The sequence below is a fragment of the Haliotis cracherodii genome, unplaced genomic scaffold, assembly GCF_022045235.1.
Source record: "Haliotis cracherodii isolate W230 unplaced genomic scaffold, xgHalCrac1.p SCAF_12, whole genome shotgun sequence".
NCBI lineage: Eukaryota > Metazoa > Mollusca > Gastropoda > Lepetellida > Haliotidae > Haliotis > Haliotis cracherodii.
Window position 1 is genome coordinate 27,150,801 of NW_027266267.1, and position 27,514 is coordinate 27,178,314.

General features: G+C 44.4%; 1 protein-coding gene across 2 annotated transcripts; it reads left to right on the forward strand.

Annotated features, from left to right (window-relative positions):
* The first annotated feature begins 160 nt into the window (after window positions 1–160).
* On the forward strand, window positions 161–27,514 carry LOC139457736 (uncharacterized). Of its 2 annotated transcripts, none has more exons than XM_071239085.1 (10): window positions 161–228; window positions 14,422–14,508; window positions 14,925–14,969; window positions 16,003–16,128; window positions 18,172–18,225; window positions 19,993–20,026; window positions 22,093–22,106; window positions 22,574–22,681; window positions 23,578–23,679; window positions 24,534–27,514. In XM_071239085.1, the coding sequence occupies exons 2-10, from the start codon at window positions 14,454–14,456 to the stop codon at window positions 24,578–24,580; spliced, it is 585 nt and encodes a 194-aa protein (XP_071095186.1). In that variant the 5' UTR covers window positions 161–228; window positions 14,422–14,453; the 3' UTR covers window positions 24,581–27,514. The 2 variants fall into 2 exon arrangements, with proteins under 2 accessions (XP_071095186.1, XP_071095185.1); XM_071239084.1 differs by lacking the exon at window positions 161–228 and adding an exon at window positions 10,328–10,377.

Below are 27,514 nucleotides of genomic sequence, written 5' to 3' on the forward strand. Positions count from 1 at the left end.
TCAACACACAATGAGGAAACATGCATCTCATTAACCAGCATTACCTCATTGTCATAATAGCCATATAATGTATCGTAATGTGAATACATCTAAAACCAAATGGACAATAAATCATGTACAATTGGACACATCGTGACTTGGAATACTTCCTTCTTCAAACGCGACCCCACAATCCTCGGAGACCCGGATTAAAATTGGTCTACGGCAACCTGTGGGTGTCGTACGTGAGTGAGTATGGTTTTACTTCGCTTTTAGTAGTACTCCAACAATGACCTCTTGTGGGGAATCGAACTACGTGATGAGCGAACGCTTTAACCACCAGGTTACCCCACCGCGACTATACTAGTCGTAAGATACGACTAACAGGGTTGGTTGGTCAGACTCGCTACCTTCGTTGCGCAGATCGATGCTCATGTCTGTTCGTAATGATCACCTGACCTTAGATTTAAAACAAATGCACGTGATACCTCGAAATTGGCTCCAATAGCCTCATTGACAACAATTCAAATTGTAACCGTTTTTCATTACATGATTCAGTATTTGACGATATCAATACCCTTCCTATGTCATGTGTACCAATTTCGGCTGTATTTCTCTATCAAGCATCGGTGCTTTTTTTATTTTATGATGTGATGATGTTGTGGCTAACATAACGATCGTCGCACCTTTATATATTAAGTAAGCGTTGATGTATGTACATTACGACGGGCATAGTGATAAACAAGATTCGAAACAGATCCTGCAGTAGAGGGACACGACTCTGTCCAAGGTGGACGCTCTGTCAGTGTAGACTAGCATGCCACCTATCTCTTTAATCACCTGTTTTATAACAATGGTGCTGATACTAATAGTGTCATTCCTGCATCCCAAGTATGAAGCTGTCCGAATCCCATACTCGGTGCCTCCTGATGTCATGGTGCAGATAAAAAATGCCTGGGTTTTCCGACACTGTCCTCGGGTGTCATGGCGCAGATCAGCAGCATGCACAGATTTTCAACCACAAACTCGTGGTGCCATGGTGCAGGTAAGGAGAGTTCCTTGATTTTCCACTACAGCCGTCCTTGTGTCATAGCGCAGATAAGGAGAGTTCCTTGGTTTTCCACTACAGCCACCCTTGTGTCACAGCGCAGATAAGGAGAGTTCCTTGGTTTTCCACTACAGCCGCCCTTGTGTCACAGCGCAGATAAGGAGAGTTCCTGGGTTTTCCACTACAGCTGTCCTTGTGACATAGCGCAGATAAGGAGAGTTCCTTGGTTTTCCACTACAGCTGCCCTTGTGTCACAGCGCAGATAAGGAGAGCTCCTTGGTTTTCCACTACAGCTGCCCTTGTGTCACAGCGCAGATAAGGAGAGTTCCTTGGTTTTCCACTACAGCCGTCCTTGTGTCACAGCGCAGATAAGGAGATATTCTGGGTTTTCCACTACAGCCGCCCTTGTGTCATAGCGCAGATGAGGAGAGTTCCTGGGTTTTCCACCACAGCCGTCCTTGTGACATAGCGCAGATAAGGAGAGTTCCTGGGTTTTCCACTACAGCTGTCCTTGTGTCACAGCGCAGATAAGGAGAGATCTTGGGTTTTCCACTACAGCTGTCCTTGTGTCACAGCGCAGATAAGGAGAGTTCCTGGGTTTTCCACTACAGCTGTCCTTGTGACATAGCGCAGATAAGGAGAGTTCCTGGGTTTTCCACTACAGCCGCCCTTGTGTCATAGCGCAGATAAGGAGAGTTCCTGGGTTTTCCACTACAGCCGTCCTTGTGTCTTAGCGCAGATAAGGAGAGATCTTGGGTTTTCCACTACAGCCGTTCTTGTGACATAGCGTAGATAAGGAGATATTCTCGGTTTTCCACTACAGCCGTCCGTGTTTCATAGCGCAGATAAGGAGAGCTGCTGGGTTTTCCGCTACAGCCTTCCTTGTGTCACAGCGCAGATAAGGAGATATCTTGGGTTTTCCACTACAGCCTTCCTTGTGACATAGCGTAGATAAGGAGATATTCTGGGTTTTCCACTACAGCCGTCCTTGTGACATAGCGCAGATGAGGAGAGTTCCTTGGTTTTCCACCACAGCCGTCCTTGTGACATAGCGCAGATAAGGAGAGTTCCTGGGTTTTCCACTACAGCTGTCCTTGTGTCACAGCGCAGATAAGGAGAGATCTTGGGTTTTCCACTACAGCCGTCCTTGTGTCACAGCGCAGATAAGGAGAGTTCCTGGGTTTTCCACTAAAGCCGTCCTTGTGACATAGCGCAGATAAGGAGAGTTCCTGGGTTTTCCACTACAGCTGTCCTTGTGACATAGCGCAGATAAGGACAGTTCCTGGGTTTTCCACTACAGCCGTCCTTGTGTCACAGCGCAAATAAGGAGATATTCTGGGTTTTCCACTACAGCCGTCCTTGTGTCTTAGCACAGATAAGGAGAGATCCTGGGTTTTCCACTACAGCCGTCCTTGTGACATAGCGTAGATAAGGAGAGTTCCTGGGTTTTCCACTACAGCCGCCCTTGTGTCACAGCGCAGATAAGGAGAGTTCCTTGGTTTTCCACTACAGCCGTCCTTGTGTCACAGCGCAGATAAGGAGAGATCTTGGGTTTTCCACTACAGCCGTTCTTGTGACATAGCGTAGATAAGGAGATATTCTGGGTTTTCCACTACAGCCGTCCTTGTTTCATAGCGCAGATAAGGAGAGCTCCTGGGTTTTCCGCTACAGCCTTCCTTGTGTCACAGCGCAGATAAGGAGATATCTTGGGTTTTCCACTACAGCCGTCCTTGTGACATAGCGTAGATAAGGAGATATTCTTGGTTTTCCACTACAGCCGTCCTTGTGACATAGCGCAGATGAGGAGAGTTCCTGGGTTTTCCACCACAGCCGTCCTTGTGACATAGCGCAGATAAGGAGAGTTCCTGGGTTTTCCACTACAGCTGTCCTTGTGTCACAGCGCAGATAAGGAGAGATCTTGGGTTTTCCACTACAGCCGTCCTTGTGTCACAGCGCAGATAAGGAGAGTTCCTGGGTTTTCCACTAAAGCTGTCCTTGTGACATAGCGCAGATAAGGAGAGTTCCTTGGTTTTCCACTACAGCTGTCCTTGTGTCATAGCACAGATAAGAAGAGTTCCTGGGTTTTCCACTACAGCCGTCCTTGTGTCATAGCGCAGATAAGGAGAGTTACCTGGGTTTTCCACTACAGCTGTCCTTGTGTCACAGCGCAAATAAGGAGAGTTCCTGGGTTTTCCACTACAGCCGTCCTTGTGTCTTAGCGCAGATAAGGAGAGTTCCTGGGTTTTCCACTACAGCCGTCCTTGTGTCATAGCGCAAATAAGGAGAGTTCCTGGGTTTTCCACTAGAACCGTCCTTGTGACATAGCGCACATAAGGAGAGCTCCTTGGTTTTCCGCTACAGCCTTCCTTGTGTCTTAGCGCAGATAAGGAGAGATATTGGGTTTTCCACTACAGCCGTCCTTGTGACATAGCGCAGATAAGGAGAGTTCCTGGGTTTTCCACTACAGCCGTCCTTGTGACATAGCGCAGATAAGGAGAGTTCCTGGGTTTTCCACTACAGCCGTCCTTGTGTCATAGCGCAAATAAGGAGAGTTCCTGGGTTTTCCACTAGAACTGTCCTTGTGACATAGCGCACATAAGGAGAGCTCCTTGGTTTTCCGCTACAACCTTCCTTGTGTCTTAGCGCAGAAAAGGAGAGATATTGGGTTTTCCACTACAGCCGTCCTTGTGACATAGCGCAGATAAGGAGAGTTCCTGGGTTTTCCACTACAGCCGTCCTTGTTACATAGCGCAGATAAGGAGAGTTCCTGGGTTTTCCACTACAGCCGTCCTTGTGTCATAGCGCAAATAAGGAGAGTTCCTGGGTTTTCCACTAGAACCGTCCTTGTGACATAGCGCACATAAGGAGAGCTCCTTGGTTTTCCGCTACAGCCTTCCTTGTGTCTTAGCGCAGATAAGGAGATATATTGGGTTTTCCACTACAGCCGTCCTTGTGTCACAGCGCAGATAAGGAGAGTTCCTGGGTTTTCCACTACAGCCGTCCTTGTGTCATAGCGCAGATAAGGAGAGATCTTGGGTTTTCCACTACAGCTGTCCTTGTGACATAGCGCAGATAAGGAGTGTTCCTGGGTTTTCCACTACAGCCGTCCTTGTGTCATAGCGCAGATAAGGAGAGTTCCTGGGTTTTCCACTTCAGCCGTCCTTGTGTCTTAGCGCAGATAAGGAGAGATATTGGGTTTTCCACTACAGCCGTCCTTGTGTCATAGCGCAGATAAGCAGAGATCTTGGGTTTTCCACTACAGCCGTCCTTGTGACATAGCGCAGATAAGGAGATATTCTGGGTTTTCCACTACAGCCGCCCTTGTGTCATAGCGCAGATAAGGAGAGTTCCTGGGTTTTCCACTGCAGCCGTCCTTGTGACATAGCGCAGATAAGGAGAGTTCCTTGGTTTTCCACTTCAGCCGTCCTTGTGTCATAGCGCAGATAAGCAGAGATCTTGGGTTTTCCACTACAGCCGTCCTTGTGACATAGCGCAGATAAGGAGATATTCTGGGTTTTCCACTACAGCCGCCCTTGTGTCATAGCGCAGATAAGGAGAGTTCCTGGGTTTTCCACTACAGCTGTCCTTGTGACATAGCGCAGATAAGGAGAGTTCCTTGGTTTTCCACTTCAGCCGTCCTTGTGTCTTAGCGCAGATAAGGAGAGTTCCTGGGTTTTCCACTACAGCCGTCCTTGTGTCATAGCGCAAAGAAGGAGAGTTCCTGGATTTTCCACTAGAACCGTCCTTGTGACATAGCGCACATAAGGAGAGCTCCTTGGTTTTCCGCTACAGCCTTCCTTGTGTCTTAGCGCAGATAAGGAGATATATTGGGTTTTCCACTACAGCTGTCCTTGTGTCATAGCGCAGATAAGGAGAGATCTTGGGTTTTCCACTACAGCCGTCCTTGTGACATAGCGCAGATAAGGAGAGTTCCTTGGTTTTCCACTTCAGCCGTCCTTGTGTCATAGCGCAGATAAGCAGAGATCTTGGGTTTTCCACTACAGCCGTCCTTGTGACATAGCGCAGATAAGGAGATATTCTGGGTTTTCCACTACAGCCGCCCTTGTGTCATAGCGCAGATAAGGAGAGTTCCTGGGTTTTCCACTACAGCTGTCCTTGTGACATAGCGCAGATAAGGAGAGTTCCTTGGTTTTCCACTTCAGCCGTCCTTGTGTCTTAGCGCAGATAAGGAGAGTTCCTGGGTTTTCCACTACAGCTGTCCTTGTGTCATAGCGCAAAGAAGGAGAGTTCCTGGGTTTTCCACTAGAACCGTCCTTGTGACATAGCGCACATAAGGAGAGCTCCTTGGTTTTCCGCTACAGCCTTCCTTGTGTCTTAGCGCAGATAAGGAGATATATTGGGTTTTCCACTACAGCTGTCCTTGTGTCATAGCGCAGATAAGGAGAGATCTTGGGTTTTCCACTACAGCCGTCCTTGTGACATAGCGCAGATAAGGAGATATTCTCGGTTTTCCACTACAGCCGTCCTTGTGTCATAGCGCAGATAAGGAGAGTTCCTGGGTTTTCCACTTCAGCCGTCCTTGTGTCATAGCGCAGATAAGGAGATATCTTGGGTTTTCCACTACAGCTGTCCTTGTGACATAGCGCAGATAAGGAGTGTTCCTGGGTTTTCCACTACAGACGTCCTTGTGTCATAGCGCAGATAAGGAGAGTTCCTTGGTTTTCCACTTCAGCCGTCCTTGTGTCTTAGCGCAGATAAGGAGAGTTCCTGGGTTTTCCACTACAGCTGTCCTTGTGTCACAGCGCAGATAAGGAGAGTTCCTGGGTTTTCCACTACAGCTGTCCTTGTGTCTGAGCGCAGATAAGGAGAGATCCTTGGTTTTCCACTACAGCTGTCCTTGTGACATAGCGCAGATAAGGAGAGCTCCTGGGTTTTCCACTTGAGCCGTCCTTGTGTCATAGCGCAAATAAGGAGAGTTCCTGGGTTTTCCACTACAGCCTTCCTTGTGACATAGCGCAGATAAGGAGAGATCTTGGGTTTTCAACTACAGCCGTCCTTGTGACATAGCGCAGATAAGGAGAGATTCTGAGTTTTCCACCACAGCCGTCCTTGTGACATAGCGCAGATAAGGAGAGTTCCTGGGTTTTCCACTTCAGCCGTCCTTGTTTCATAGCGCAGATAAGGAGAGTTCCTGGGTTTTCCACTTCAGCCGTCCTTGTTTCATAGCGCAGATAAGGAGAGTTCCTGGGTTTTCCACTACAGCCGCCCTTGTGTCATAGCGCAAATAAGGAGAGTTCCTGGGTTTTCCACTACAGCCTTCCTTGTGACATAGCGCAGATAAGGAGAGTTCCTGGGTTTTCCACTTCAGCTGTCCTTGTTTCATAGCGCAAATTAGGAGAGTTCCTGGGTTTTCCACTACAGCCGCCCTTGTGTCATAGTGCAGATAAGGAGAGTTCCTGGGTTTTCCACTACAGCCGTCCATGTAACATAACGCAAATAAGGAGAGTTCCTGGGTTTTCCACTACAGCCGCCCTTGTGACATAGCGCAGATAAGGAGAGTTCCTGGGTTTTCCACTACAGCTGTCCTTGTGTCATAGCGCAAAGAAGGAGAGTTCCTGGGTTTTCCACTAGAACTGTCCTTGTGACATAGCGCACATAAGGAGAGCTCCTTGGTTTTCCGCTACAGCCTTCCTTGTGTCTTAGCGCAGATAAGGAGATATATTGGGTTTTCCACTACAGCTGTCCTTGTGTCATAGCGCAGATAAGGAGAGATCTTGGGTTTTCCACTACAGCCGTCCTTGTGACATAGCGCAGATAAGGAGATATTCTCGGTTTTCCACTACAGCCGTCCTTGTGTCATAGCGCAGATAAGGAGAGTTCCTGGGTTTTCCACTTCAGCCGTCCTTGTGTCATAGCGCAGATAAGGAGATATCTTGGGTTTTCCACTACAGCTGTCCTTGTGACATAGCGCAGATAAGGAGTGTTCCTGGGTTTTCCACTACAGACGTCCTTGTGTCATAGCGCAGATAAGGAGAGTTCCTTGGTTTTCCACTTCAGCCGTCCTTGTGTCTTAGCGCAGATAAGGAGAGTTCCTGGGTTTTCCACTACAGCTGTCCTTGTGTCACAGCGCAGATAAGGAGAGTTCCTGGGTTTTCCACTACAGCTGTCCTTGTGTCTGAGCGCAGATAAGGAGAGATCCTTGGTTTTCCACTACAGCTGTCCTTGTGACATAGCGCAGATAAGGAGAGCTCCTGGGTTTTCCACTTGAGCCGTCCTTGTGTCATAGCGCAAATAAGGAGAGTTCCTGGGTTTTCCACTACAGCCTTCCTTGTGACATAGCGCAGATAAGGAGAGATCTTGGGTTTTCAACTACAGCCGTCCTTGTGACATAGCGCAGATAAGGAGAGATTCTGAGTTTTCCACCACAGCCGTCCTTGTGACATAGCGCAGATAAGGAGAGTTCCTGGGTTTTCCACTTCAGCCGTCCTTGTTTCATAGCGCAGATAAGGAGAGTTCCTGGGTTTTCCACTTCAGCCGTCCTTGTTTCATAGCGCAGATAAGGAGAGTTCCTGGGTTTTCCACTACAGCCGCCCTTGTGTCATAGCGCAAATAAGGAGAGTTCCTGGGTTTTCCACTACAGCCTTCCTTGTGACATAGCGCAGATAAGGAGAGTTCCTGGGTTTTCCACTTCAGCTGTCCTTGTTTCATAGCGCAAATTAGGAGAGTTCCTGGGTTTTCCACTACAGCTGCCCTTGTGTCATAGTGCAGATAAGGAGAGTTCCTGGGTTTTCCACTACAGCCGTCCATGTAACATAACGCAAATAAGGAGAGTTCCTGGGTTTTCCACTACAGCCGCCCTTGTGACATAGCGCAAATAAGGAGAGCTCCTGGGTTTTCCACTACAGCCTTCCTTGTGACATAGCGCAGATAAGGAGAGTTCCTGGGTTTTCAACTACAGCCGTCCATGTGACATAGCGCAAATAAGGAGAGTTCCTGGGTTTTCCACTACAGCCGCCCTTGTGACATAGCGCAAATAAAGGAGAGATCCTGGGTTTTCCACTACAGCCTTCCTTGTGACATAGCGCAGATAAGGAGAGTTCCTGGGTTTTCCACTTCAGCCGTCCTTGTTTCACAGCGCAGATAAGGAGAGTTCCTGGGTTTTCCACTACAGGCGCCCCTGTGTCATAGCGCAGATAAGGAGATTTTCTGAGTTTTCCACCACAGCCGTCCTTGTGACATAGCGCAGATAAGGAGAGTTCCTGGGTTTCCACCACAGCTCTACCGATATCATGTTGCAGTACAGAAGTGTGCCTGGATATCCCCTGGATTTCCCTCACAGCCCTCCTAATGTCATGACGCAGATCAGAGAAGCTCCTGAATTTTCCACGACATCCCTCCTAATGTCATGGCGAAGATCGGGGAGATCATGGATTTCCCCCACAGCCCTTCTAAAGTCATGACGCAGATCAGGGGAGTTCCTGGATTTCCCCCACAGCCCTCCTAATGTCATGACGCAGAGTCGGGGAGATCCTGGATTTCAACCACCTCCCTCCAAATATCATGACGCAGATCAGGGGAGATCCTGGATTTCCCCCACAGCCCTCCTAATGTCATGACGCAGATCAGAGGAGATCCTGGATTTCCCCCAACCCCTCCTAATATCATGACGCAGACCCGGGGAAGATTCTGGATTTCAACCAACTCCCTCCTTATGTCATGACCCAGATCAGAGGAGTTCCTGGATTTCCCTCACAGCCCTCCTAATGTTATGGCGCAGATCAGGGGAGATCCTGGATCCTGGATTTCAACAACAGCGATTCTCATGTCATGGTACAGAACAGGAGAGAGCCTGGAGTTTGCACAACAACACTTCTGATGTCATTGTGCAGGTCAGAAGAGAGCCTGGTTGTTCCACCATAACGCGTCATGGCGCAGATCAGAGGAGTTCCCGGATTTCCCCCACCTCCTTCCTAATGTCATGACGCAGCTTAGGGGAGCTCCTGGATTTCTCTCACAGCCCTCCTAATGTCATGGTGCAGATCAGGGGAAATCCTGGATTTCCCCCACAGCCCTTCTAATGTCATGAGGAGGGTATTCATGTTAAACTGCGGCATGGAATCTCAATGGGCTAGCGCTATAAAATCGGCATCAGTCCGGACAAGAACAAGCAGCCGCACACACACACGCACACACACACGCACGCACGCACGCACGCACGCACGCACGCACGCACGCACGCACGCACGCACGCACGCACGCACGCACGCACGCACGCACGCACGCACGCACGCACGCACACGCACACACACTGTTATGGTTAAACCCCATCTCACCTCACCTCATACTTATGGCAGGTATTACAAGTTATTTTTATTTTTGTTTTGTTGTTAAATGTAAAATGCAATGGGGTCGTTGTGGAAGCTTATGTGTATTCCTAATTTTCGAACCCCCACGTGGGTACAATGCGTGAAACCCATTACTGATGCAAACTCCCAATGCATAGTTCAGCCGCCATCTTGCTGTAGCAGACGATGTTTGATGATGATCGATACCGGTCCTTTGCTTGGAAGGCAGTGCAAGACCAGCGACACCAAGCGGAGGATCCGTGAACCAGTCTAAAGGCTTAGTTGTCCATTTTATTAAGCAGTCACAGATAGCACAACATGAATTACACCGTTGACAACACCCAGCACTACAGAAAGTGTGTCATCATGATAGATCTGACCATTTAATTCTCGGGTGTTTCGTTGCGATGGGGGAAGGGGGTTGCTGGGAAAGAGAGGGTGCGGGTGGCGGAGGTGTTTGAGGAGACATGAAATACCGTCATATCTCAAAAGCAAATTAATGTCCAACGCTAATTTGTTTGTCTTCCTCTCAACTGTCTCAACCCAAACTTTCACAGCACGCCACCTCACCCACTTCAGAATATTAAATGGTCGGTCATTCACACTATCACTGGTACACACTACATTGTGGCTCTACAAAGGCAGTCATATTGTAGACAACATAATGCCCGTCGACCCAGTTCAAAGCTAGGACACGCAACGCAGTTACTTCCTTGTTGGAGGAGTCATAAACAAATGACTGTACACTGTACACTGTACACGTCAAGTGCTTTATAGACATAGCTGTTAAACGTGATCCACCACTCACCGTCGCTATACATACTTCTCACATTAATATCCTTGTCCACTATGTCAGAACCGAGACATTTTCCCTACCCTAGAAAGCACAACAGAGATGTGTCCCAGGGCAACGCACCCAATGTTCCGACCCACACTGCTGGATATTCATGACGCTTTATCAAACACTTTACATGAAACACAGTGTGGGGTTTAACTTCCTGCCTCCATGCTAGCTATATGCTCCCTGGACGTCCGGGCTAAAACGTAAGTGTGTGTTTGTTTTAGCGCCCTGTATTCACAAGTACTTATCAGTTATAAGCGACTTGACAGTGTGTCACATTCACTGGACGTACTCTTGTCGGAATATGTCACACAGCCCTACTGGTCACAGCCCTACTGCGTGAACGGACCTGCCGTGTTATATGTCCTCTGTCGACACACATTATGATATCTATTCTCGGGGAATCTTGGTGCACACTTTGCCCCAAGTACCCGATGTTTGTCTCCCTGTGGACATAATTGGAACACACTATGTCTCAAGTGCCCGATGTTTGCCTCCCTGTGGGGATTCCAGGGGCACACTAAGTCTCAAGTACCCGATGTTTGCCTCCCTGTGGGGATTCCAGGGGCACACTGAGTCTCAAGTACCCGATGTTTGCCTCCCCATTATGATTTTTGGGGAACACTGTGTCTCAAGTAACCGATGTTTGCCTCCCTGTGGGGATTCCAGGGGCACACTGAGTCTCAAGTACCCGATGTTTGCCTCCCCGTGATGATTATTGGGGCACACTCTGTCTCAAGTACTCGATGTTTGCCTCCCCGTGGAGTTTCCTGGGGCATACTATGTCTCAAGTGCCCGATGTTTCCCTTCCCGTAAGGATTATTGTGGCACACTATGTCTCAAGTACCCGATGTTTGCCTCCCTGTGGGGATTCCAGGGGCACACGATGTTTGCCTCCCCATAATGATTATTGGGGGACACTATGTCTCAAGTACCCGATGTTTGCCTCCCGATAAGGATTATTGGGGCACACTTTGTCTTAAGCACTTGATGTTTGCTCTCTGTAAGGATTATCAGGGCACACTATGTCTCAAGTACCCGATGTTTACCTCCCCGTGGGGAATATTGGTGCACACTATGTCTCAAGCACTTGATGTTTGCTCTCTGTAAAGATTATTGGGGCACACTATGTCTCAAGTACCCGATGTTTGCCTCCCCATAATGGTTATTGGGGAACACTAGGTCTCAAGTACCTAAAGTTTGCCTCCCCGTTGGGAATATTGGTGCACACAATGTCTCAAGTACCCGATGTTTGCCTCCCGATAAGGATTATTGGGGCACACTATGTCTCAAGCACTTGATGTTTGCTCTCTGTAAGGATTATTGTGGCACACTATGTCTCAAGTACTCGATGTTTACCTCCCCGTGGAGTTTCCTGGGGCACACTATGTCTCAAGTGCCCGATGTTTGCCTTCCCGTAAAGATTATTGTGGCACAATATGTCTCAAGGACCCGATGTTTGCCTCCCTGTGGGGATTCCAGGGGCACACTATGTCTCAAGTACCCGATGTTTGCCTCCCCATAATGATTATTGGGGAACACTAGGTCTCAAGTACCTAAAGTTTGCCTCCCCGTTGGGAATATTGGTGCACACAATGTCTCAAGTACCTGATGTTTACCTCCCCGTGGGGAATATTGGTGCACACTAAGTCTCAAGTTCCCGTTGTTAACCTCCCCATGGGGAATATTGGGGCACACTATGTCTCAAGTACCCGATGTTTACCTCCCCGTGGGGAATATTGGGGCACACTATGTCTCAAGTACCCGATGTTTACCTCCCCGTGGGGAATATTGGGGCACACTAAGTCTCAAACACTTGATGTTTGCCTCCTCGTGGGGATTATTAGGGCACACTATGTTTCAGGTAAGTGCTGTTTGCCTCCCCATAATGATTATTGTGGCACACTATGTCTCAAGTACCCGATGTTTGCCTCCCTGTGGGGATTATCGGGGCACACTATGTCTCAAGTACCTGATGTTTGCCTCCCCATGGGGATTATTGTGGCATACTGTGTCTCAAGTACCTGATGTTTGCCTCCTCATAATGATTATTGTGGCACAATATGTCTCAAGTACCTGATGTTTGCCTCTCAATAAGGATTATTGTGGCACACTATGTCTTAGGTACCTTGTGTTTGCCTCCCCATAATGATTATTGTGGCACACTATGTCTCAAGTACCCGATGTTTGCCTTCCCGTAAGGATAATTGTGGCACACTATGTCTCAAGTACCTGATGTTTGCCTCCCCGAAAGGGTTATCGGGGCACACTATGTCTAAAGTACCTGATGTTTGCCCACCAGTAAGGATTATGGGGGCACAGTATGTCTCAAGTACTAGATGTTTGTCTCCCTGTGGGGATTTTTGGGGCACACTATGTCTCAAGTACCTTATGTTTGTCTCCCCGTGGGGAATATTGGGGCACACTATGTCTCAAGTACCTGATGTTTGCCTCCTCGTAAAGGTTATTGGGGCATACTTTGTCTCAAATACCCGATGTCTGTCTCCCTGTGGGGATTACTGGGGCACTCTATGTGTCAAGTACCCAATGTTTGTCTCCCCATGGGGATTTTACGGGCAGAATGTCCACAGTGTTTGCCTCCAGTGGGGATTTCTGTGGAAAATTATGTCCCAAGCACAAGATGTCTATCTCTCGTGGTCATTAGTGGGACAACACCCAATGTCTAGTGCCTAATGTTTTAGATTCCAGGGCCGAACAATTCCTAAACATGTCTTTGTGTTTTTCTGTACATTGCACGAGTGTCTATCAATTGAGGGATGTTTGTAAGTAGTTCGAGGGCTGGTTAACAAGTTCTAAGCATAACAAACTAAACCAACAATTATGAAAGTGTTTATAATTTCATTTTTCAACATAATCTCCCTGCTTTCCAATACACTTCTCATATCGCTTGTGAAGTTTTTCAATTCCAGTCAGAAAGAGGTTTTCCGAAGCCATCCTGAAAAGTCCATTCACAGCATCTTTGAGGTTTTTTTTGTCGTCATAGCGCATTCCACGAAGGTGTTCTTTTAAGTTTAGGAAACAGGTGGAACTCACTGGTGCAAGGTCTGGCGAGTATAGAATGGTTGAGAAAGCTCTTCGAACCCACATTGTCGAAAAGCAGCCTTTGCCAGTCGAAATGTGTGAGAAGAGGTATTGAAACAATAGATGAAACAATAGAACTCCAGCAGTCAACATTCCTCAACGCTTTTCTTCGATAGTATCTCTTATGTTATCTCAAGTTCAGGAATGGTAATACGTCTATCTGACAGTATACGTTAATCTCCTTGATTGAATATTTATTGAGTGAGTGAGTGAGTATGGTTTTACGCCGCTTTTAGCAATATTCCAGCAATATCACGGCGGGGGACACCAGAAATGGGCTTCACACATTGTACCCATGTCGGGAATCGGACCCGGGTCTTCGGCGTGACGAGCGAACGCTTTAACCACTAGGCTACCCAACCGCCCCTAATCTTTATTGAAGAAAGTTGAGGGACATCCAGACCTAGAGTCATCATCAAGGCCTGTTCTCCAGCCTTAAACATAACTGCCCAACGTTTAACAGTGGAATAGCCAGGGCACGTATCCCCCTACACTTGTGACATGCGGTCATGAATTTCTTTGGGAGTACTTTTCTCTGAAGTAAAACACTTGTTGACTGTTCGGTACTTGTTCTTTTCCATTTCTGTGGCCATTTGGACGTTCAACTGGCTGTGGGGCGGTGGGTTAGCCTAGTGGTTGAAGAGTTCGCTCGTCACGCCAAAGGCCCGGGTTCGATTCCCCACACGGGGACAATGGGTGAAGCCCATTTCTGGTGTCGCCCGCTGTGATATTGTTGGAATATTGCTAAAAGTGGCGTAAAACCTCACTCAACTGGCTGTCACAAATATACGAACGGCCTCAACAGACCAAATACACTTGCAATGAACTACTCAAACAATGTACTTTATTGACCAGTTCACTGTGTTTTGGCCCACAGTTGAAAGTTAGTCATGATCAGGCTTAGCACCTTTTGACCAGCCCTCGTATAAGTGTCTATCAAATGGGGAAATCTGTACACAATATGAAGTTCTATCAAATGGAGGAAGTTCAACAGAGGTCATCAAATGGGCGGGGTCTGTTAGTTAATATTGTATATTAATAGCATGATATAAATCAATGTGGCTGCATTTGTTTCAGAAAACGGATATGTCTGTCGGCTATATTATTTTACAACGCGATAAACGAGCTGAACATATTCATTTCAGATACCAGGTGTCCTAGACGGAGGTGGTCAGCTATGCTAAGTTCTGCAGATACCAGATTGATCTGCAGCGGGTTCTTGGCGCTTGCGGGTTAGTACGAGTTTTGACTTTCCACAAAGAAATGAAAAGAGGAAAATAATTAACTGTCGGAATTTATTTTTCCAATTTCATTGAATTCGTAGTCTATACCTTGACTGATCATGTAAAGTAGGTCACGATGATAAAAGCATATAGGATGATGAATTTATACAAAGTTCCAAAGGAAACACGCTTATCATGTTGTAACTTCCGATCTCATTGATATCCAATAAAAGTATGTATGTATGTGTGTGTGTGTGTGCGTGCGTGCGTGCGTGCGTGCGTGCGTGCGTGCGTGCGTGCGTGCGTGCGTGCGTGCGTGGATGGATGGATGGATGGATGTTCGGTGCTGATTGTTGGATGCTGAAGCAAAGACTGAATGCTAAAAGCGGCGAAAAACCATACTCAATCTCTCACTCTCACTTCAGTTTCAGGTTTACCTGCACACGACCTCGAGAGTCACGTGACATCTGGTGAGTCTCTCACTCATAATTCACGCAGTAGTCAAGAACATGTACTCACATAAGCCACAGCAATATGTCCATGGCTGCCATTTACTTTCCGTAGTCCGACGCAAAATAAATCGTTTCCTGTCCAATGTTTGAAATGTATCTTATTCCAAGAGGGAATTCTTTTCGTCTCCGTGTGTGGCTTCGTGACTAATTGTTAGTGAGGCGACCACGCGCTAAAAACGTTACGAATTCAACCTCAACCCACCCCCCGTCACCCCAACCCCTGCCCCCTCCCCACCGAGTCCTTGAATAGCTTTGCAAATATGAATTATATATGAGTAGTAGCAGCAGCAGTGGTAGTAGTGGTAGGAGTAGCAGTAGTGGTAGTAGTAGTAGTAGTGTTGGTAGTGCAGAGTAGTGGTATTCGTTGTCGTAGTAGTAGTAGTATTATCATAAGTAGTGATAGTTTTAGTTTTAGTTTTATTATTACTAGTAGTAAGAGAAGATGTAGTAGTGGTATTAGTATTAGTAGTTGTGGTGGTAGTGATAGTAGTTGTAATTGTAGTAGCAGTAGTAGCAGTAAAGGTTGAAGTAGTTGTAGTAGTTGTAGTTGTAGAAGTAGTAATGGTAGTTGTACTTGTAGTAGTAGCAGTAGTTGTAGTAGTAATAGTAGTAGTAGTGTCAGTAGTAGTCGTAGTAGTAGTAACAGCAGCGGCAGCAGCAGTAGTAGTAGTATTAGTAGTAGCAGCAGTACTAGTGGTAGTAGTAGTTTATATACTTTAGGTGGATAGACTCACTGAATCGTATCCATTGTTTAAATGTCACAGTTCGCTAATATATAATATATAAGCTAGTAGATAGCCAACTTTTCTTGATGATAATTTGGTATTCGACAAGGGAAGAGAAGTATTATTATTATCATTATTCATTTTCTAAGTTAAATTCAGGATCCAACTCATGTTGTCACTGATGCTCTAAAGCTCTTCCAACATAAACTGTTGGCTTCGATTCTGTTTTATCAGAACTACCGTTATTACTCCGTCCATTGTTGCAGGAAATGGTGCTTCCGACCAGTCTGACTTCACCTACACCGTGACACTAGGCGGTGTTGTTCTGACAGTCATCATTGTCCTCCTGGCGCTGTGTGTCAGAGGCCGTAAGGAGGCGACCTCCGGTGACGGTAAGTACATATACAATGTGGAGTCTATGCTCCTGTACAGATATGAATGAATGAATGAATGAATGAATGAATGAATGAATTTGAACCCGAAGATCCGACACTGGCAAATAAGTTATTTACAATACATAATTTACAGTACTTGAGCACATACAATGAAAGAATGTGATTCAGTGCCCATGAATGCTGAATTTACAACGTACACTTTGTGTGCAGTGTTTTTTTGTGTCCGGTAGATTTATATTAGATGTTTCTTTTATTCCGATGATGTATTTCTAAGTATCATAATCAATTTTGGAGTCGTCTAAAGCGCCGCAGTTCGCTGTGCCGAGTTACGTCCCTTTGGCACGCCATCAACCTATGATCGTGGGTTCGAATCCCGGTTCGCTCCGATTATGTTTCTAGGTTTGTCAGCACCATACCCGTGCTTGTGTTTTTCACCAGAGTGGTAAACGTCTGAGACCTGCATCACTTCGGGCTCTCCACCCACATCAAACTGACACGCTGTGATATAACTGGAATACTGTTCAAAATTGTGTTCACCCCAACTCACTCCCTCATAATCAATTTTGACGAATATATAGCTCGTCTTTTTAGATATTGTCTAAGGTAAAAAACCATGATGTTTTTTGTCAGTAAATTTCAATCACAACTCACCAATACCTTCATTATTTGTTGTCAAATGTGTGTTCTATCCAATGACATTGGTATCGCCCAGCTCCTGTGGTCAGTCATCCCATGCCATGATTTTTGCCATTTGTCATGGTTCAGAAATAGGGGTGTGCTTAACTTTTTTTGTGTGTATATACCCTGCGAGGTTTACAATTTAAAACTAGTCGTGTTATGGACAGTAGTGAGTGAGTATTGTTTTACGCCGCTTTTAGCAATATTCCAGCAATATCACGGCGGGGAACACCAGAAATGGACGAACGATCGAATAACCATTACGCTTACTCCATCGACCCGTTATAAGCCGTTACAAGAACAAAATATGAATACAATGCTCAGTTAGCTTTGGATTATTTGATAAATATGAACTCGTTAATACACATATCTGATAAGTTGCCAACCGTCCACCACCACGTGAGGTGAGGTGAGGTGAGGTGAGGTGAGGTGAGGTGAGGTGAGGTGAGGTGAGGTGAGTGTGTGCTTGTACTACTCCGGGCTAATGTCGAATTTGTAGTGCTAGAGATACCATGCCGCAGTGTAACATGAATACCCCACTCAGACACAGTATACAGACTCCGAGCCGACCAGTCCTTGTTTTAAGCCCCGTAATGCCGAGCGCCAGACAGGGTACCATCTTTTAACGTCTTTTTGGTATGACGCGGCCGGAGATCGAATCCCGGACCTTCCGCTCTCCGGGCGGACGCCTTACCACTAGACCACACCGATATCTGACCTACACCTGTCAGCCTTGTTTTGATAATGATTTCCACACCGTGAGTGAGTAGGGCCAACTGTCAACAGAATATCGTATACAGTCAAACACCGTTGTGTCGAATGTGAAGGGACTTACTTACGTAAATACTTCGTGTTATCCGAGGCTCGACATAACCGAAAATGATAAAGGAATAAGGAATACGCAGGGACCACGCTTTTACTTCGAAACAACCATAAGTTCGACACATTAAAGTTCGACACAACGGTGTTTGACTGTAGTAGCGAAGGGTCCTCATCAAAGTTGGGTCAGGTAAGGAGAATGTGCAGTTCTTGGGGCATTGTCAGCCATTGTTGGTATTGTTTGATTATAATATATGGTTAATCCTTCCAAATGTAAACGTCTGAGACCTGCATCACTTGGGGCTTTCCTCCCACATCAAGCGATATGATAATGTTCAAAGCGGCGTTAAATTCATTCACTCACTCCTAATCACATTTGCTAAAACACTTGTAAGATAGTAATTTTCTGCTTTGACAGGGAACACGATGAGAGCAACATGTCATTTGTTTGACCAATTTGCCTCCATCTTTTGAGACATAAAAGAGCGTCAACGTCTTTTTGATAAGACATACTAGTATACGATTGGTTGGATTATGTTTCAGGGGTAAAAGATATCTATGCCGTACCGAACAAACAGGCAAAGAAAAAATCAAAACGTAAGTATATATTTCCACATATTTCATAGTGCATGGACCCGGATAGAGCAACATCAAGACAGTATATTTATTATCTTCATGTCCTGTTGTGTTGTTATAAAAAACACATTCCAGTACACATTACAATTTGATGATCTGCCTCTTACAGTTTCATCCCAGTGTTTGACCCGTGAAGATCCGGGATAGAATAGGTCTTCAGCAACCCATGCTTTCCGAAAGATGCGACTATGCTTGTCGTAAGAGGCGACTAACGGGATCGGGTGGTCAGACTCGCTGATTTGGTTGATGCATGTCATCGTATCCCAATTGCGTAGATCGATGCTCGTGATGTCAGTCACTGGATTGTCTGGTTCAGACTCGATTATTTACCGACCGCCGTCATATAGCTGGAATATTGCTTTCGGCGTTAAACAACAAACAAACAATCATCTCAGTGTTGATAATGGTTGGAAAGAAGTGTGTGAGTGAGTATGGGTTTACGCCATTAACAGCAATATTCCAGCATTATCACGGCGGGGACACAAGTAAGAGGCGTTTCACATTGTACTCGTGTGAGGAACCGAACACGACCTACTGGGCTACCCATTGCCCCGGATGTAAGGGGTAGTGAGTATGATGGCCATATTAGATTCCGATATTGGTCAGTCAACTCAGCGAATCCAAGTCATGCTCAATGTTTTGAGGTTAGGATAAGCGAAGTGATGATGTGGAAAGGAAGTAAAATAGTTGACCGACAGGTTTCGATTTCGATTTTTGCTGCAACTGCCTCCTGTATCTGAAACATTATAACGCCAGCCTGGTAGAGTTAAAACATTGCATGTTCCTGTATCTGAAACATTATAACGTCAGCCTGGTAGAGTTAAAACATGGCATGTTCCTGTATCTGAAACATTATAACGTCAGCCTGGTAGAATTAAAACATTGCATGTTCCTGTATCTGAAACAGTATAACGTCAGCCTGGTAGAGTTAAAACTTTGCATGTTCCTGTATCTGAAACATTATAACGCCAGCCTGGTAGAGTTAAAACATTGCATGTTCCTGTATCTGAAACAGTATAACGCCAGCCTGGTAGAGTTAAAACATTGCATGTTCCTGTATCTGAAACATTATAACGCCAGCCTGGTAGAGTTAAAACATTGCATGTTCCTGTATCTGAAACATGATAACGCCAGCCTGGTAGAGTTAAAACATTGCATGTTCCTGTATCTGAAACATTATAACGCCAGCCTGGTAGAGTTAAAACATTGCATGTTCCTGTATCTGAAACATTATAACGTCAGCCTGGTAGAGTTAAAACATTGCATGTTCCTGTATCTGAAACATTATAACGCCAGCCTGGTAGAGTTAAAACATTGCTTGTTCCTGTATCTGAAACATTATAACGCCAGCCTGGTAGAGTTAAAACATTGCATGTTCCTGTATCTGAAACATTATAACACCATCCTGGTAGAGTTAAAACATTGCATGTTCCTGTATCTGAAACATTATAACGTCAGCCTGGTAGAGTTAAAACATTGCATGTTCCTGTATCTGAAACATTATAACGCCAGCCTGGTAGAGTTAAAACATTGCATGTTCCTGTATCTGAAACATTATAACGCCAGCCTGGTAGAGTTAAAACATTGCATGTTCCTGTATCTGAAACATTATAACGCCAGCCTGGTAGAGTTAAAACATGGCATGTTCCTGTATCTGAAACAGTATAACGCCAGCCTGGTAGAGTTAAAACATGGCATGTTCCTGTATGAGTCTCATTCCCATTTTAGGAGAAGATAAAACAGAGAAGGGAGAAGGGGAGAAGTAAGTATATATGTAACAGTCAGTGTGTATGTTACAGTATGTACATGGCAGTCAGTCTGTATGTGACAGTCAGTGTGTATGTGACAGTCAGTGTGGATGTGACAGTATGTATGTGACAGTCAGTGCATATGTGATAGTCAGTGTGTATGTGACAGTCAGTGTGTATGTGACAGTCAGTGTGTATGTGACAGTCAGTGCATATGTGACAGTCAGTGTGTATGTGACAGTCAGTGTGTATGTGACAGTCAGTGTGTATGTGACAGTCAGTGTGTATGTGACAGTCAGTGCATATGTGACAGTCAGTGTGTATGTGACAGTCAGTGTGTATGTGACAGTCAGTGTGTATGTTACAGTCAGTGTGTATGTTACAGTATGTACATGAAAGTCAGTGCATATGTGACAGTCAGTGTGTATGTGACAGTCAGTATGTATGTGACAGTATGTATGTGACAGTCAGTGCATATGTGACAGTCAGTGTGTATGTGACAGTCAGTATGTATGTGACAGTATGTATGTGACAGTATGTGCATATGTAACAGTCAGTGCATATGTCACAGTTAGTGCATATGTAACAGTCAGTGCATATGTCACAGTCAGTGCATATGTCACAGTCAGTGCATATTTCACAGTCAGTGCATATGTAACAGTCAGTGAATATGTCACAGTCAGTGCATATGTCACAGTCAATGTGTATGTGACAGTCAGTGCATATGTAACAGTTAGTGCATATGTAACAGTTAGTGCATATGTAACAGTCAGTGAATATGTCACAGTCAGTGCATATGTCACAGTCAGTGTGTATGTGACAGTCAGTGCATATGTAACAGTTAGTGCATATGTAACAGTCAGTGCATATGTCACAGTCAGTGTGTATGTCACAGTCAGTGCATATGTCACAGTCAGTGTGTATGTGACAGTCAGTGTGTATGTGACAGTCAGTGCATATGTCACAGTCAGTGTGTATGTGACAGTCAGTGTGTATGTGACAGTATGTATGTGACAGTCAGTGCATATGTGACAGTCAGTGTGTATGTGACAGTCAGTATGTATGTGACAGTATGTATGTGACAGTATGTGCATATGTAACAGTCAGTGCATATGTCACAGTTAGTGCATATGTAACAGTCAGTGCATATGTCACAGTCAGTGCATATGTCACAGTCAGTGCATATTTCACAGTCAGTGCATATGTAACAGTCAGTGAATATGTCACAGTCAGTGCATATGTCACAGTCAGTGTGTATGTGACAGTCAGTGCATATGTAACAGTTAGTGCATATGTAACAGTTAGTGCATATGTAACAGTCAGTGAATATGTCACAGTCAGTGCATATGTCACAGTCAGTGTGTATGTGACAGTCAGTGTGTATGTGACAGTTAGTGCATATGTAACAGTCAGTGCATATGTCATAGTCAGTGTGTATGTGACAGTCAGTGCATATGTCACAGTCAGTGTGTATGTGACAGTCAGTGTGTATGTGACAGTCAGTGCATATGTCACAGTCAGTGTGTATGTGACAGTCAGTGTGTATGTGACAGTCAGTGCATATGTCACAGTCAGTGTGTATGTCACAGTCAGTGTGTATGTGACAGTATGTATGTGACAGTATGTGCATAACAGTCAGTGCATATGTAACAGCCAGTGTGTATGTGACAGTATGTATGTGACAGTATGTGCATAACAGTCAGTGCATATGAAACAGTCAGTGTGTATGTGACAGTCAGTGTGTATGTGACACTAAATGTGTACGCCACAACCGGTGTCAAATATCTCAGCAAGCTGGTCAGGATGAGCTCCCAGAGTGCAGTACGTAAATATATGGTTAACGGTATGTTCCCATACAGCGCTTCACTTGTCGAGCACTATAGAGAATTTCATTGTGCAGATTAAGACCTCCAAAGATGTTTCTCAATGGTTAATGTGCCACGTGGCGAATATGTTTAAGATTCCCAGTTGAAAAAGTAGTAACAGTTATGAGTAGACCGTGTTGATAATTTATATGATGATATGCATGATCTCTAGATCAACATCTAGGGTTACAACTGCCATTGTTTTGATGTTTCAGAACCGGAGATGATGGTAAGACTTAAGGCAGTCCCTACTCAGTATCCCATCTTGTAGTAATATACATGTAGGAATCCTTTCTGAAGAGTGCTTTGGGCTTAACATCGATTTGAACAGTATTGAAGTTACACCATAGCTTGTTCGCTTAATAGGAGAAGAAACGTCACGTGACGAAGATCCTTTCCATTGTTAACACTTGGGTTACACATGCATAGGAATATTGTTGTCAAATAGACGATCTTAGGCTAGGCAATATCGGATTCGAACTCATGATCACTGGATCCTGGCACGACTAAGGGACTTAATTCACCGACCTAAAGACGCTAATGAATTGTTCGATTTATAGATACTTAAAACAAGACAATAAAGGAAACAGTGAATTCAAATATGTTCAGTTGGGTAATAATTCTTTCGACACTATAATCGATTAATACATTGTGATCGATTTTGTTTTTAAATTAACTTTACTATAACACGTCCAGTGATGCAAGCCAACGCTCTGTACACGGAGTATAAAGAAAGTAAACAAGTATCAAGGAAAGTTCGAAAACAAAAGAAAAAGAAACCGAAAAAGACAAGAAAAACAGAAGGTAAGACCTATTTCACTAAATGGGGTTTACTTTTTCTAATATAATTTTTCATATTCCGCTAACCATATACTATGTGGAGATGGGTAGCGGCGTGGGGAGGAAATGGTGAAGAGACGGAAAAAATGTTAATAAGAACTCAATTTTATCAGGGCACCTAGTTTGTACAGAGAACATATTTTCTAATTTGTATTACCTGAGGCAAAATAGAAATATTTTTACCAAGTATTTTCTGGGATACCAGAACATGCACCTAACATTGAGGGGGCACAATATACCCATCTGCGCATTTTACACAAGGACATACGGTACTGTTGTTTGTGCTGAGATCAAAACCTATTCATTGCTGTGCCTGCTGGAACAAATAACACGTGAACGACCATAACAAGACACATCATCACATTTAGCCACAAATATACTTCATGTGACGAAACATTACCTTCAAATACAAGACCACAAACATCAAAAGTATTTGTTTATTGGCCTAATATATAAAAGGAAGGGGCGAGCATCATTCATTCCAGTTGTGCACTTAACACACATCATCATCGGATATGGGCCGAAGTGAGATAATACACAATACCTTATGACTGTTTGGGAAGGTTAGTGACAAGGTGTTTTATTTAATATTCGTTTGTTTGTTTGTTGCTTAACGCTGCACTCAGCAATATCCAGCTATATGACAACGGTCTGTGAATAATCGAGTCTGTACCAGACAATCCGGTGACTGACACAATTGGGATACGATGACATGCATCAACCAAGTCAACGAGTCACCCGATCATGTTAGTCGCCTTTTACGACAAGCATAGTCGCCTCTTACGGCAAGTATGGGTTGCTGAGGACCTATTCGTACCAGGATCTTCACGAGATTATTCAATATTGACCTTATATTGCAGCTGTGTATGAGAACGTCGACAACGGGAATACGGGTAACAATACAGAGAAAGTACAAGACGTATATGCTGTACCGAACAAAAAGGCCAAGAAACGGTCAAAACGTAAGTTTAATTTTTACACGTTTCATATTGAACTTGCTAATGTTTATATGACATGCATCACGATGCCCAACACTGGTATCTGATTGTTCAGCCGGCGATAACATACCAACCACGATTTACATGATAATCCCATCAATGCGGAAGCAAACAAATATCTATAATTTCTATTAAACGTATAGGCAGACCGTGTGGCTCTGCTAGGTGTATTTGAACAGGAAAACAGACACGCATATAATGAATAATATAGTGATGGTGTGAATCACAACTAATGAGGTGAATATTATTTTCCTTAAATCCAGCACATATGATGACGTCATTTGACAACGTCAGATCGCGTCTGTCTGAGGCACGTGCCATTGCATCATAGTGGTTTCCACCTGAAAACAAAACCTGCCGCCGTTATAGTTCAGTTTCTCGACAGTTAATTTTTTAAACAGAATTTTCAAAGTGATTTGGTTAATCTCCGTTAATTAGGTGTCGATACGGGGATTTTGGATGGATTTCGTCCGGACTACCACACTTGGCTTAAAGACGAAGTCATTAATCCCCGATTTTAACACACAACGTTCTTAAAATATAATGCCATAATTTTAGAATCTTTCTCAATCAAAACAGCTGCAAATCCACTTTCGAAACCGCTGAGGAAGATACCGTAGTCTAGTTGTTAAAGTGTTGGCCTATTGGCCCTGAACACCCGTGATCGTGTTCATTGGCACTGCGTCGTGTCCTTTAGCAGGGGTAGACAATTTAAACCAACCCTTTGGAAACGTCAAAATAGTTGGATCTTTTCAAGTTTTAAAACGATCAAATGTGTCCCTCTGTGCACAATTAACACCATGGAACTCTTCTTTCAGGAGCACAAGAATGTCAAGCCCAGATGTATGAAAATGTGGAGATCTAAGAATGCCCGGATATTGGATGATTAATGCCGTGCATCGTGCACCGTGCACCAAGAACACACAGATGTACCAGCTGGTCATGACAGGGAGGTGACCACATCGTCACCAACACACCTGCATGTTTACCTAGGTGACATGTAATTGCCCTCCTTCAGCAGCCGAAGACATCCACCTTAGCACCATACACAGCTTATTGCTCCTTGTTCCCACACTACGGCTAAGGGGGCGGTGGGGAACCTAGTGGTTAAAGCGTTCGCTCGTCACGCCGAGGACCCGGGTTCGATTCCCCACATGGGAACAATGTGTGAAGCCAATTTCTGGTGCCCCATCCGTGATATTGTTGGAATATTGCTTAAAGCGGCGTAAAGCAATACTCACTCACTGCGGCTACGTTAGTGAATCTAGATGCTTGGATCGACAACTGTCATATTAGTAGTACCCTTCAAGCCTATGTCCAGAGACTACGTCGTGGGACCGTGAATTAATCTTCAGTAACCCATGCTAGCCGAAAGAGGCGACTATGCTTGTCATAAGAGGCGACTAACGGGATCGGGTGGTCAGACTCGCTGACTTGGTTGATGCATGTCATCGAATCCCAATTGCATAGGACGATGATCATGATGTCAGTCACTGGATTGTCTGGTCCAGACTCGATAATTTACAGACCGCCGTCATATAGATGAAATATTGCTGAGTGCGGCGTTAAACAACAAACAATCAAACCAAAAAACAAACGTACGTCATGCATGATGACAAATGACCTCTTGGATTGTACTGTCACTCTGCCTGCCTGACATGTCAACTACTGCCATAATCAGAAGACAAGGTAGCAATACTTGACTGTCTGTTTGGATATAGCCTTACATAGCATCATTGCCTGTATCACACGTTAGCCTTGTATGGTTCTCTGTTAATAAGAAGCATTATTGTTTGCAAATCACTCTGTCATGATGCTGTGGGTAGCCGTGACTGCCTGTCAAGACATTGTAGGTAGGCGTGACTGCCTGTCAAGACATTGTAGGTGGGCGTGACTGCCTGTCAAGACATTGTAGATAGGCGTGACTGTCTGTTACCAATATGTGATTCTCTGTAGTCTTTTATGACTGTCTACAATGAAGGATTGGTGTTGTATAGATAGTGTAATGTATAAATATGACGACATCACTGTTTCAAGTATGTCTCTCCATTAGTCAAACACCCCACTTGTCAGTTAGCATATAATCACTTTCTCAAAATTAGGGTCATATCGGAATTACCCAGGAGAATCAACTGAAACAGGTCAAACCTCTAGTTTCTTGTATGCAGTTCAAGAGGTACCATCCCGAGTGGTAATTAAGACTATTTTGAATTTTTCAGCGCAGACTTTGGCCATCTCAAATGTATTGGCGTGGGCGTTTATTTTTCTTTACTCTTTGACTCATTTGTCTCATTGATATATCTGTTTGATTGTGTTGATTGAATCAAGTTTAGAATATATTTAGAAATGGCAGTTATTTTTAAGTATAACATTGCGTTATTTAACATCATATGGGAAAATTAATGAACTGCTTTAAGAAATAAATAGCACGATTTGTTAACTGCGTTTCCCTACTGCAATTTGGACTGATCCGTTGTAACATTGTAATAATAGTCACTCACTCACACATTAAACCTAATATATATCACTCACTCACACATTAAACCTAATATATACCACTCACTCACATATTAAACCTAATATATATCACTCACTCACTCACTCACACATTAAACCAAATATATAACACCCACTCACACACAAAACCATATATTTATCACTCGTTCACTCACACATTAAATCAAATACATAACACTCACTCACACATTAAACCTAATATATAACACTCACTCACACATAAAACCATATATTTATCACTCACTCACTCACACATTAAACCTAATATATAACACTCAATCACACATTAACACTAATATGTATCACTCACTCACTCACACATTAAACATAATATATAACACTCACTCACACATAAAGCCATATATTTATCACTCGTTCACTCACACATTAAATCAAATATATAACACTGACTCACACATAAAACCAAATATCTATCACTCATTCACTCACATATTAAACCATATATATAACACTCACTTACACATAAAACCAAATACATACCACTCACTCACACATTAAACCAAATATATATCACTCACTCTCTCACACCTTGAAACAAATATATATCAGTGCTACAGTTCAATTCATAGACACTTTATGTTTTTTTAATATGAACACAGTGGATTGAATCGATGAAAGCACAAGTTATTGTACAAGTTATTACTTTCTGTGACATGTTCAAATTGCTGTTGGCTTGCTGTGAAAGCACCGAATAGTGGTGCCCAAGTTATCTCAGGCGCTGCAATTCACCGTACAGAATTTCACCCCTTTGGCTTGCCAAGAGACTAGTATGGTCGTGGCTTCGAATACTGGATTCTACCAGATTGTGTTTCTAGGTCTGCCTGAACCCGTACCCGCACTCGTAGATGTCAGTCGTAAACGTCTAAGACTTCGCTTCGGGTTTTAAATTTGCTCCAACAACAATCTGACACGCCGTGATATGACTGAAGTTCTTCTCCAAGCGACATAAACAAACTCAGTTACTCAAGCCTTAGTGTTCTGACAACGGCTGTGCTTTGCGCATGGACATGAATCCACGTAGTATGGTCGCCATCAAGTGTCTGATATGATAGTGCGGTCAAAAATAAAATTTGTCTCGTACTGTGTCTTGTTATTTCTGTTGTCTCATAAAACTCGTAAGGTTTAATTTTTAAGCAAACCTACTATGAATTTTGTACTGACTGACAATGTATTTTCGGTTTTCTTATTCTGTGTTTTAGTAACAACTCTGAACAATGGCAACTATGGTTTATAAGTGGTGCGTCATAGTAAATAAGTCCTT

What these genes read in the sequence shown, in the direction of transcription:
- LOC139457736 (XM_071239085.1), top strand. Translation starts at nt 14,454, where the DNA reads ATGCTAAGTTCTGCAGATACCAGATTGATCTGCAGCGGGTTCTTGGCG. An exon ending in GGAGGCGACCTCCGGTGACG is followed by an intron (nt 16,129 to 18,171) that starts GTAAGTACATAT and finishes ATTATGTTTCAG; the next exon opens with GGGTAAAAGATATCTATGCC. An exon ending in GGCAAAGAAAAAATCAAAAC is followed by an intron (nt 18,226 to 19,992) that starts GTAAGTATATAT and finishes TTCCCATTTTAG; the next exon opens with GAGAAGATAAAACAGAGAAG.